This window comes from Eptesicus fuscus, chromosome 5 (assembly GCF_027574615.1).
Source record: "Eptesicus fuscus isolate TK198812 chromosome 5, DD_ASM_mEF_20220401, whole genome shotgun sequence".
NCBI lineage: Eukaryota > Metazoa > Chordata > Mammalia > Chiroptera > Vespertilionidae > Eptesicus > Eptesicus fuscus.
Window position 1 is genome coordinate 64,066,653 of NC_072477.1, and position 11,986 is coordinate 64,078,638.

The following is an 11,986-nucleotide window of genomic DNA, read 5'->3' on the forward strand; positions in this document are numbered from 1 at the left end:
TTGTTGATCTTTTGTATTGTTTTTCTTTTGAGGGGGGAAGGGGGGTCTCTATTTTGTTTATCTCCTCTCTGATCTTTATTGTTTCCTTCCTTCTGCTTATGCTGGGCTTTTCTTGTTGCTCTCTTTCTAACTCTTTGAGTTGTAGGGTTAGGTAATTTATTATCATTATTTCTTGTGGGTTTTTTTGCAGTAGGCTTGTAGAGCTATGAACTTCCCTCTCAAGACTGCTTTTGCTGTGTCCCATAGATTTTGGATTGTTGTGTTTTCATTGTCATTTGTTGCCATGATGCTTTTTATTTATTCTTTGATCTCTCTGGTAACCCAGTCATTGTTTAATAGCATGCTATTTAGCCTCCGGGCGTTTGATTTTTTTTATTGTTTTTATTGTAGTTGATTTCTAGTTTTATGCCATTGTGATCTGAGAAGATGCTTGATATGATTTCTGTCTTCTTGAATTTGAAGAGACTTTGCCTGTGATCCAATATATGGTCTATCTTTGAAAATGACCCATGTGAACTTGAGAAGAATGTATATTCTGTGGCTTTGGGGTGAAATGATCTGAAAATATCAATTAATTCCATCTGATCTAGTGAGTCATTTAGGATTGATGTTTCTTTGCTGATTTTTTTGTTTAGAGGATTTGTCCAATGGTGATAGTGGGGTATTAAATTCCCCTACTATGACATATTGCTGTCAATCTCTCCCTTGATATCTTCCAGAATTTTTTTTATGTATTTGGGTGCTCCTGTATTGGGTGTATATATGTTTACCAGAGTTATTTCTTCATTTTGGATTGCTCCCTTTATTGCTATGAAGTGGCCTTTCTTATCTCTTGTTATGTCCTTCACTTTGAGATCTAATTTGTCAGATATAAGTATTGTTACCCCAGCTTTTTTTTTTTTTTCATTTTATCTCCTGTAATCTGTCCCAAGGGAGGAAAAAAGATTGATTTATAAAGATGTTCATCACAGCATTATTTTCAACAGGAAGAAAAAAAATGGAAACCAACCAAATATCTAAAAAAAACCACCACTAGAAATCTTGCTTTTGCCAAATATTTGATGACATAGGAAAGTGCTTGGGATGTGTAACAATGTGAAAATACTAGAATGCTGAACTGTTTGCATAATACTGGGAGGTGAACTCAGAATTGAGTACAAGCTTAGCAGTAAAATCAGGATTTGAGAGATAGCTCTGCCACTTCTTAGCTGTGTGACTTTGGTCAAGGTAAGCAAACTTTTCTTAGCCTCTGATTCCTCATGTACAAAATGGGGATAATAACATCAGCTTCCAGGTACAATAGTCCTGAGCATAATGTATTGTATGTAAAACAATACCATGCCTGCTGGTAGATACCATTATTATTACTTCACAGTTGGACTTTAGGGGACAGGGATCCCCAGGGCATTGGTGGTAGGATGGGCTGGGAGATATTGCTGCTCTTAAAAGAATGCAGAGTGGGAGAAATAGAGCAGAGGACAAAGAAAAGAAGTTGGTTGGCAAAGGGAAGAGATGCACCTTCCGGAGTAAAGATAACAATTCTACCTCTTTTCCGGAATTGCTCCACCAGGCACAGCCTCCCTTTTCCAGGCTTCTGTTACACAGTTTCCTTCCCTCTGGCTGGATCTGTGATGCTTTCTTTGAGAAGCTGCCAAGACAATACACCCATAGAAAAGGGGGAGTCCAAACCACAGGACTCCTTGCCTAAGAACCTGATGTCCTCAGCCAACAATCTCCATCATAGAAAGGAAAACTTTCCAGGTATTTGGTTTGGAGGTGGAAATGTATGGCCAGGAGAGAAGTGAGACTGAGTCAGGCCACGGAGTCTTGCCAAAGAGGCGTGCCTGCCCCGCCCTGCTGGCCCAGGCAGGGGAACCCAGGACTCCCTAGACTTTCTGTTGGTCCTGGCAGAGCTTGTTGAAGCAACTTGCACCTTTGCACGTAGTGGTTTCTGTGAGCACCAGGAAGAGGAGCTCAGGAGGATGGGGAGGAAGGTTGGCAGCATCACCAACCCAGTACCCCAGGCAGCTCCTGCTTGGTCCTGAAGGCGCTAAATGAATGATTTCCCTGAGCCCAGGGCCCTAACTCCAGGAAGCCATAGAGCTCCTGAATTCACAACCCCAAAAGATTTTCTGCCCTTTTTGCAGTGATGAGGTGCCTGGGGATCCCCACCCGCGTGATCACCAACTTTGACTCTGGCCACGACACAGACGGGAACCTGATCATAGATGAGTACTACGACAGCACGGGCAGGATTTTGGAGAATAAGAAGGACACTGTCTGGTGAGAGACAACTTCTTGTTCTCTTTGTAGGGCGAACCCCACCAGAAGAAGTGAGTCTGATACCCTCTCATGCCCCCCCACCCCCACTTTCACCAGCCCAACGGCTCAGTATCCCCAACCCAAAGGCTGGGTCACAGCTCAACAACAACAACAAAAAAAGATTTTGAGTTTAGAATCTAAACATCACAAGAGCTCCCTGTCCAGGGTGAAGTTTTCCTCTTGGCCGCCTCCTTCATTTAATACTCAGCATGGGCTGCAGGAGGACCGGAAGTCTCACCTCCAGACACAAAGACCATGATTGGCTCTGAGTCAGCAGCACACACAGGAAACGGCACAAGGACTTTCTGAGAGAGAGAGAGAGAGCAGGTTTTTAACGTCAGTCGGCGCTGGAAGCCTTCATTCTCTAGTCTCCAACAGAGGAAAGCTCCTTGCAGGGCAGGCTGGGCTCACAGGAGGAAGAGCCATCACTACTCACCCACAGAGGTCTGAAGGCCTGGGTGTGCTAAGTCTGTCTTTCTATCGGTCAATGCACCCACTCATCGCCCCCGCCTTCCTCCAGAAGGAACACAAGCAGTATGAACTTGCCCTTCGCTTATTTGACACTGGCTCCTGTGGCTTCTCCCTCAGGAATTTCCATGTCTGGAATGAGTGCTGGATGGCCCGAAAGGACCTCCCTCCCGGATACGGAGGCTGGCAGGTGCTGGACTCCACACCTCAGGAGAGGAGCAATGGTGAGGCTCTCCACGAGAAAGGCAGAACCCACTCCCACGGAAACAGCCCTTGGCCCCGCCTGTCCCTGCAACGGCCCCTCGTGGCTCTTCTGTTCTCCTCCAGGCATGTTCTGCTGTGGCCCTGCCTCCGTCAGAGCCATCAAAGAGGGAGAGGTGGATCTGAACTTCGACACGGCCTTTGTCTTTTCCATGGTGAATGCCGACTGTGTGTCCTGGCTCATCCATGGAGGAAAGGAGCAGAGGCTTCACCGGGACACGAATTCTGTGGGCAATTTTATCAGCACCAAGAGCATCCGGAGTGATGAACGGGATGACATCACGGAGAGCTACAAGTATGAAGAAGGTATGACTATGCCAGCCCCCTCAGAGTCCAGGTCCTGTGGGCACCTTCCCCCTACCCCAGGGATCCCCTCAGCCAGCTGAAACAGGCCTCTGGGGAACAGAGGGTGTCTGTGGGGCAGGACCCTGGTCCAGTCTCCTTAGCCCTTCAGTTTTGAGTTCCCAGTTCAGGCATCCCCACTGCCTCACTTCCTCATGCCCCCCACCCCCCATCCCACTGGCCAGTGAGCACTTTCCCACAGATGTTCACATTGACTATAGGGCCATTGACAGGCATCTCATCAACAGTATATGAATTCCTCACCCCTGCCTTCCCCCAAAATCAGCCTCCCACTGAAGATGGGGGCATTTAGTAAAGAAATGCTTATTAATTAAATTAATTTTCTTTAATGTATTGTTTAATTTACTGTGTTTTATTGGGTGTTTGGAGGACAAATCAGACCACCAGTCAGCACGGAGGCTGATATAAGGCCATATGCTCACTCTTGCACCCGCCCTGCAGAAGATGATTTGGAGAGGTGGGAGACCTGACAGGGGCTTCTTATCCAAGCCAGCAGGGGCAAAGGGGCAGCTAAATTAGCCAGCTGTGGACTAATTCCTGGAAATTGAGGAAGACCAATCACCAGGTTCAATCACTAGGGAGCCAAGCAAAAATATCCAGCCCATGAGGGCCAGAAGCAGGGTGAGGGGCAGGATCTGAGTAGGACGGATCAGGAATGTGTGGAGGGTGGGAGAGGGGGGTAGCTGAGCAATTGCTGGGAATGCTGGCAAGTGGGTGTCTGTGGTCTGTCTATGTGGGCCTTTGGGGCAAACATAGAGAATCTCCAAAATCCAAACCTAGGAAAGGGCTACACAATAATACCGTCCATCCCCTCCCCACCCCCATCCACTCTGGGTTATCTTGGTTGGGGTGCCCAGAAACAGATCCTGAGGCAAGGATTCAGGTACAAGTGGTTTATCTGTGAGGCGATCCGGGAACTACTGGAAGGAAGGAGCGTGAGCAAGGGAGACAGGGAAGGGTAGGGAACCAGTGCAGGGGACCCCATCAAGCCTGTTCGCACGTGTGCAGCAGGAGCTCAGGCCGTCTGGGGAGCTCTGCCAGTGGGGTTGCCAGGGAAAATACAGGATGAATACTGCTTTAGTCTAACCATGTCTCCAATTATTTGTTGTTAATCTGAAATTCAAATTAAATGGCCCTGTATTTTTATTTGCTAAATCTGGCCACCCTATCAGGGATTCAGCGTAAAGTGTAGAACAACATCCAGGGTCAGTGATTGTCTATCTTATTCATCTCATGGCACACATACACTAATTACTAAAATTCTGCAGCACACCAAAGAGATATATTTTGCTGATCTGACAAAAAAATATGTATAATTTTGATTCATTCACACCAGGTGCCTATTGTTGTGTTGGCTGTTGTCATTTTTTATTTGACAGTCTAAGGGAAAGGAGGTCAGTGCCCCTGACTAAATAGTCACATATTGCATGTTTTAAAAATTCTTGGGGCACACAGGTTGAAAATCGCTGCCCTAGATTTATCCCACCCAAGAGGCAAGGGGCTACTATTTATCCACCAAGTCCTTTTGGCCAGGGGCTGGGGGGTAAATTCTCTAGCACTTTTGGTCTGCCCCAGGCAGGGGCAGAGAAAGCCTCAGGCAGAGAGTAGTAGCAGATGCTAGAATTTGAAATTAGGGCGCATGGGCATTGCAATGGCAAGTGCCAAGGCAATGTGGGTGGGGCATGGGCAGCATCTGCTACAAGGTCCACAGGGTTCCCTGTGAACTTGGGGGATGTGGAGCTACATTCCAGTGGGCCTGAGTGTGCTGCTCAGCCAGGCAGTATTCTGTCTCCTCCCACCCAGCCTGACAAGACCTGAAGGTGGAGCAAACCACAGATGAGATAAATCTGATCCACATCTCCCTGGGTCCACTCTTACTGAAGCCAGTGTCTCCAGATTCTCTTCTGCATGAAATAGGGCTTAGAACAAACTCCAGAGCAGGGGGACGCAAGTGGCCTCTGCCTGGGAGGTTGTGGGGATGCACTAAGGGGGTAAAGCGGGGCCCTGGCGACAGTAAGAGTTCAGTGAAGGCAGCTGCTGGGATTATTAGGGAAGCACAGTGAGTACCCCTGCACTTCCTGGCCACCAAGCCTCCCTAGGACTGAGATCTGGGTGCTCTGGGAACTCAGCTTGACTGAATTTCCTCTTATTTTTTTCACTGTGGTTTCTCATCTCTCAATATCCAGGTAGTCTACACCTGACTAATAATGTAGTGCTGGAACAGAAATCAAATCATGCCCTGTTGTCTTTAAGAGGTTTATTCTCCACATTTGTGGGCCTTCGTCTTCCCCATGGTATAGTCTATTGGTCATGAGCACAGATTCTTTTATCCAGGCGGATTTGGTTTCTACCTGGACTCTGCCCCCAGCAAGTTGTGAGATTTGGGCAACTGACATGACCTTTCTAAGCCCCCTTTTCCACATCTGTGTATGGAAGAAGAAGAATATCTCTCTCTCATGGTTGATGTAAGGATGAAAGGAGTGAAATGCTCAGCAGAGCCTGGCACTTAGAAAGCACCTGATAAACTGTAGGGAGTGTTTGTTGTTGGAAACGAAGGTTTGAACAACCTGGCAGTGTTGGTATGGCTGTTGGGAAGGATGTTCAGCCACGGCCTAACCGCTGACCCATAGCTGGTGCTCTCTCTGCCCTCCCAGGTTCTCCCCAGGAGCGACAGGTGTTTCTGAAGGCTCTTCAGAAGCTGAAGATGGGCAAGTCCCACGGCCACTACCAAGCAGACTCAAAACCTTCCAGCCCCATGCCTCGGAGGCTGAATTCACCTCCTCTTCGGTCCTGTGATATTATCCAGGTCTCCCTGGAATTACAGCTGCTCGACCTGCCCAACATGGGCCAGGACATAAAGTTTGTCCTGCTGGCCATCAACATGTCGCTCCAGTTCAAAGACCTCAAAGTGAACCTGAGTGCTCAGTCTCTGCTGCATAATGGCAGCCCCCTGCCTCCGTTCTGGCAAGACACAGCCTTCATCAGTCTCTTTCCTGAAGAAGGTATAGGCTCTGGGTGTGGGCATGGGGACTCTGTACACAGATGGGTTATGGAAATACCACTGGGATCAAGCTAGCCAACAAGGGTTCTGGAGCTTCCCTGTGACACCATCTTCCTGGTGTCTCCTCAGCACAGATTCCTCTTCTTCTTCCCTTACCTCCTTCCCTCTGCCTCTGCCTCCTGTCTCCTCTGCTTCCTTCTACCCTTCCTTCAAGGACAGTAGCCTGGCTTAGTGGAGAAAACCTGAGCTTTGGAGTCATCCAAAACTGAACCTCAGCTCACCCATTTATGAGCAGAATAACCTTGGGCAATTGCTGGGAATGCTGGCAAGTGGGCGTCTGTGGTCTGTCTATGTGGGTGTCTGTGGTCTGTCTATTTCACTTCCCAGGCTCTCCATCTGAAAACCTGGTACCTGCTTCACTGGGGCTCAGTACATGTTGGCTTCCTCCTTTCTATAAAAGGGTCCCCATATCCACCAGGTCCAGCAGTCTCACCTCATCCTTGTGTTCTCTCCCCAGCAAAGACCCATCGCTGTCAAATCTCCTACTCCCAGTACAGCCAGCACCTGTCAACAGACAAGCTGATTCGCATCAGTGCGCTGGTAGAAGAGAAGAGCAGTCCCGAGAAGATCCTGGTGAACAAGATCATCACCTTAGTGTATCCTGCCATCATAATTAATGTAAGCGAGAGCCCAGGAAGTGACCTGGGGGTTCCTTGGGACTAGCTGGGCATGGGAGGAGCCCTCTGAGAGTCTGCTCAGAAAAGCGGCCCCTCTTTTCCTCTGCCTCTTCTGGTGCTTCCAGGCACTTCCCCCCTGGATTGGGAGGTTTATCTGAAAACACTGGGTGATGTTTCCATCCTCTCGCACCATTTGATGCCTTGTGGGTGGACCTTAAGCAGCTGCCATGGAGAGGTCCCTCTCTTGTGCCACTTCCCACTGTTGGCCTTCCCCAAGGTCAATCTGAGCTCAACTGGAAGGGACCTGAGAAGGGGGAGAGCACTGCCTGAAGGTCAGCTTAGGTGTGATTTGCCATTTCCTGACTGTGCATCCTTGGACAAACCCCTGGGCCTCTGCTTCTTGAACTGTCAATTAAGAGGATTAGAAAAAGATGGCCGCTGAGGACACGTCCTGTTCTGACGGCCTGTGATCCTCTGAGTGGGAATATGTCACGGGTCCCTTCCTGCCATTGCTGCCTCACCAAAGCCAAGCAGCTTCCTGGACCCTGCCACATGAGCCTGTGGTGCCCTCCTCAGCGTGCATCTGGCAAGCCTAGCCTCGGGAGGGTTTCCAAAAGTGCTTCTAGGTTTCTTGAAGCTACTTCCTTGTCGCTACAGCCCTGAATGAGCTCTTCATGTGAAAAGAATGAGCCAGTTATGTTAAAAGGGAAGGAAGAGATGGGGTAGAATTGTAATCAGAAGAAACAAACAAAAACTGCCAAAGAATATTCTCTTTTTAAAAAATTCTTTATTGTTTAAAGTATTACATATAGTATTACATATGTCTCCTTTTTCTCCCATTGACCTCTCCCCGGCCACCCCCACCCCCCAGCACACGCCCTAACCCGCCTAGTGTCTGTGTCCATTGGTTATGCTTATATGCATGCATACAAGTCCTTTGGTTGATCTCTTACCCCACTCCACTCCCCACCCTCCTCTGCCTTCCCTCTGAAGTTTGACAGTCTGTTCAATGCTTCTCTGTCTCTGAATCTATTTTTGTTCATCAGTTGATGTTGTTCATTAAATTCCACAAATGAGGGAGATCATGTGATATTTATCTTTCTTCAACTGGCTTATTTCGCTTAGCATAATGCTCTCCATGTTCATCCATGCTGTTGCAAATGGTAAGAGTTCTTTTATATATATATATATATATAGCAGCATAGTATTCCATTGTGTAGATATACCATAGTTTTATAATCCACTCATCTGCTGATGGACACTTAAGGCAGACTTCAAATCTTAGCTATTGTAAATTGTGCTGCTATGAACATAGGGGTGCATATATCCTTTCTGATTGGTGTTTCTAGTTTCTTGGGCTATATTCCTAGAAGTGTGATTACTGGGTCAAATGGGGGTTCCATTTTTAATTTTTTGAGGAAACTCCATACTGTTTTCCACAATGGCTGCACCAGTCTGCATTCCCACCAGCAGTGCACAAGGGTTCCTTTTTCTCCACATCCTTGCCAGCACTTGTCATTTGTTGATGATAGCCATTCTGACAGGGTTGAGATGGTACCTCATTGTTGTTTTGATTTGCATCTCTCAAATGATTAATGACTTTGAGCATGTTTTCATACGTCTCTTGGCCTTCTGTATGTCCACTTTTGAAAAGCGTCTATTTAGGTCCTTTGCCCATTTTTTGATTGGATTGCTTATCTTCCTTTTGTTAAAATGTATGAGTTCCCTATAAATTTTGGAGATTAGACCCTTATCGGATATAACATTGGCAAATATGTTCTCCCATGCAGTGGGCTTTCTTGTAGTTTTGTTGATGGTTTCTTTTGCTGTGCAGAAGCTTTTTAGTTTGATATAATCCCATTTGTTTATTTTCTCCTTAGTTTCCATTGCACTAGGAGCTGTATTGGTAAAGATATTGCTATGACATATGTCTACTATTTTGCTGCCTATGGATTCTCCTAAGATTTTTATGGTTTCCCATCTTATGTTTAAGTCCTTTATCCATTTCGAGTTTATTTTTGTGTATGGTGTAAGTTGGTGGTCTAGTTTCATTTTTTTTTTTTTGCATGTATCTGTCCAATTTTCACAACACCATTTATTGAAGAGACTGTCTTGACTTCATTGTATGCTCTTGCCTCCTTTGTCAAATATGAATTGAGCATAATGGCTTGGGTTGATTTCTGGGTTCTCTGTTCAGTTCCATTGGTCTATATGTCTGTCCTTGTGCCAGTACCAGACAGTTTTGAGAATAGATGCTTTTTAATACAGCTTGAAATCTGGTATTGTGATCCCTCCAACTTTGTTCTTCTTTCTCAAGATTGCTGCAGCTATTTGGGGCCTTTTTTTTTTTATTCCATATGAATTTTTGGAGAGTTTGTTCTAGGTCTGTGAAATATGCCGTTAGTATTTTAATGGGAATTGCATTAAATCTATAGATTGCTTTGGGTAGTATGGACATTTTAATGATGTTGATTCTACCAATCCATGAACATGGTATATTCTTCCATTTGTTTGTCTTCCTCTATCTGTTTTTTCAGTGTCCTATAGTTTTCCAAGTATAGGTCTTTTATCTCCTTAGATAAGTTTATTCCTAGGTATCTTAATTTTTTTTTGGTGCAATGGCAAATGGGGTTGTTTTTTTAGTTTCTCTTTCTCTGAGTTCATTATTGGTGTATAAAAAAGCCATAGATTTCTGGGTGTTAATTTTGTATCCTGCTACATTGCCAAAATCATTTATTAAGTCTAAGAGATTTTTATGGAGTCTTTGGGGTTTTCCAACCCACAGTTGGAAAAACACGGACATGGAAGCCCAGCTCTTCAGGAAACAGACCTAGGGAACAGTGCCCTCCACAAGTGTGGTGAATTGGAGAATGAGATTAATTCTCTGCTTTTTTCTTTCTTCTGATTTCTCTGTTTAGGTCCTAGGAGCAGCCATTGTGAACCAGCCACTCTCCATACAGGTGATATTTTCAAACCCTCTCTCAGAGCAGGTTGCAGACTGTGTGCTGACTGTGGAAGGAAGTGGTCTCTTCAAGAAACAGCAGAGAGTCTTGTAAGTGTTAGGGGTGCCAAGCATTCTCTCCTGTCTTATTCTGAGGTCAGTGCTATCATTTCTGGACATGGGCTTTCTTAGGCCAGGCTCTGAGAAAACTGGGAAAGGAGAGACCAGCTTGCTGAGTGAAAAGGGGCTTTGGGGTGATCACAAATATCTAAGTTTTTCTGACATTTTCCTTTTTCTGCTGCAGCATTGGAGCCCTCAAACCCCAACACAGGGCCAGCATCACTCTAAAGACTGTCCCCTTCAAGAGTGGCCAAAGGCAGATCCAAGCTAACCTGAGGAGCAACAAATTTAAGGACATCAAGGGTTACAAGGACATCAATGTTGACTTGTAGGTATAAAATCTAGGACACGAAGATGATTGCATAGATTTTAAGCTCTTGAAGAAAAACTCAAGATCAAATACAAGCTGCATCATTCCCCACCACAACAGAGGCTTTGTAGGGCTCTGACGTGAGCAGCAGAGGCAATGCCAGTGACGGATAGTCCCCTGAGCCATTTGCACAGTTCCCCAAGATTCTGTTCAGGGCCCAGGGATTCTGTGGTGTCCCACCCAGAAGTGTGAGATGGCCAGAGGTTCAATGACCTGGTACGATTTGACCATGATTAATTGCCCAGATGTCAAGAAAAGAAGAAGACTGGCTGTGCAGCTCACTGTCATTTTGTCATTGCAATGGCTAATTTCCTAGCACCAATAAACGTCAGTCCTTATTCTCATCTACTTTGTACCCATGTAATCATCACTTTCCCTACAGTAGCTCCCACCTATTCCCTGGATGCTGGGAGTGGCCCATTGTTTCAATGCCTGAGTCCATCCACTTGTTTGAGAAATATAGTATAGGGGATAAGGCAGTAAAAAAAAAAAAAAAAAAAGCAAAGTCCTTGCCCCATGGAGTTTATATGGTGGGGGCCGGGAGGAGCACAGGCAATCAACATGTCAACAAATAAGTAAGGTACTTACCTATGGTGTATCAGTCACGATCCAGTTAGGGAAACAAAAACCTTTGTAGGTGTTTCTACATACTACCTATCATCTTTGTGTCTTGGGGAAAAATCTGGGAGATCTCTCAGTTGAACTTCCTTTGAATCCCTTCCTATGGTGCATCCAAGAAGTTCCTGAGTCCTAACAGTTCCAGCCTCTTGGCTCAAAGTCTACCAGTGCATTGTGGTCCTGGGTGGATCTGGGATGCCTGGGGTGCAGGGGATAAAGCCAGCTGAATAATGAAGGGAGGCAGTTTTTTCATAGGAAATGAAATACTCTCAGGCCTTTCTTGTGTTTAATAGTCCCACTGAACACAAAAGAATTCCAATTGTTATCTCCTCTGGGACGCACCTTTCTCATGGCACGGTGCAAAGTTCTGCTTAGAGAAAGGCATGGTGCACCTGCCCTTCAGGCACTAGCTATGACTGAGAGAACTGTTTAGGACACATATTAAATGCATACACATTAAATAAAAAAGTTAAATAATTCTATTATATATAAACTAAAGGGTAAGTGTAGTTAATCAGAGGGAGAGTAGAGGGTGTGGTGGGAATTATATAGTAGGTTAATAGCCCTATTAAAGAGTAGGCTGAGCCATAGCTGGTTTGACTCAGTGGATGGAGCATCAGACTGTGGACGAAAGGGTCCCAGATTTGATTCCGGTCAAGGGCACATGCCTGGGTTGTGGGCTGGATTCCCAGTTAGGGGTATGCAGGAGGCAGCCAGCCAATGATTATCTTTCATCATTGATGTTTCTCTCCCTCTCTCTGAAATCAATAAAAATATATTTAAAAAAATAATGGGCTGAGAACTAGGAAAACCCTGGTAGCAGGGAGCTGAAAATAACCTATATA

At 45.8% G+C, this 11,986-nt stretch overlaps 1 protein-coding gene across 2 annotated transcripts in view; it reads left to right on the forward strand.

Annotated features, from left to right (window-relative positions):
* TGM5 (transglutaminase 5) overlaps nucleotides 1-10,548 on the forward strand; it is a 33,251-nt gene extending 22,703 nt beyond the window's left edge. For both annotated transcript variants that reach the window (XM_008143054.3, XM_054715560.1), the window contains 7 exons: nucleotides 2,148-2,283; nucleotides 2,911-3,014; nucleotides 3,118-3,357; nucleotides 6,069-6,416; nucleotides 6,933-7,093; nucleotides 10,011-10,144; nucleotides 10,338-10,548. In XM_008143054.3, the coding sequence (XP_008141276.2) occupies nucleotides 2,148-2,283; nucleotides 2,911-3,014; nucleotides 3,118-3,357; nucleotides 6,069-6,416; nucleotides 6,933-7,093; nucleotides 10,011-10,144; nucleotides 10,338-10,485 (1,271 nt within the window). In that variant the 3' untranslated portion in view covers nucleotides 10,486-10,548. The remainder of the gene's footprint in view (nucleotides 1-2,147; nucleotides 2,284-2,910; nucleotides 3,015-3,117; nucleotides 3,358-6,068; nucleotides 6,417-6,932; nucleotides 7,094-10,010; nucleotides 10,145-10,337) is intronic.
* Nucleotides 10,549-11,986: the final 1,438 nt, after the last annotated feature.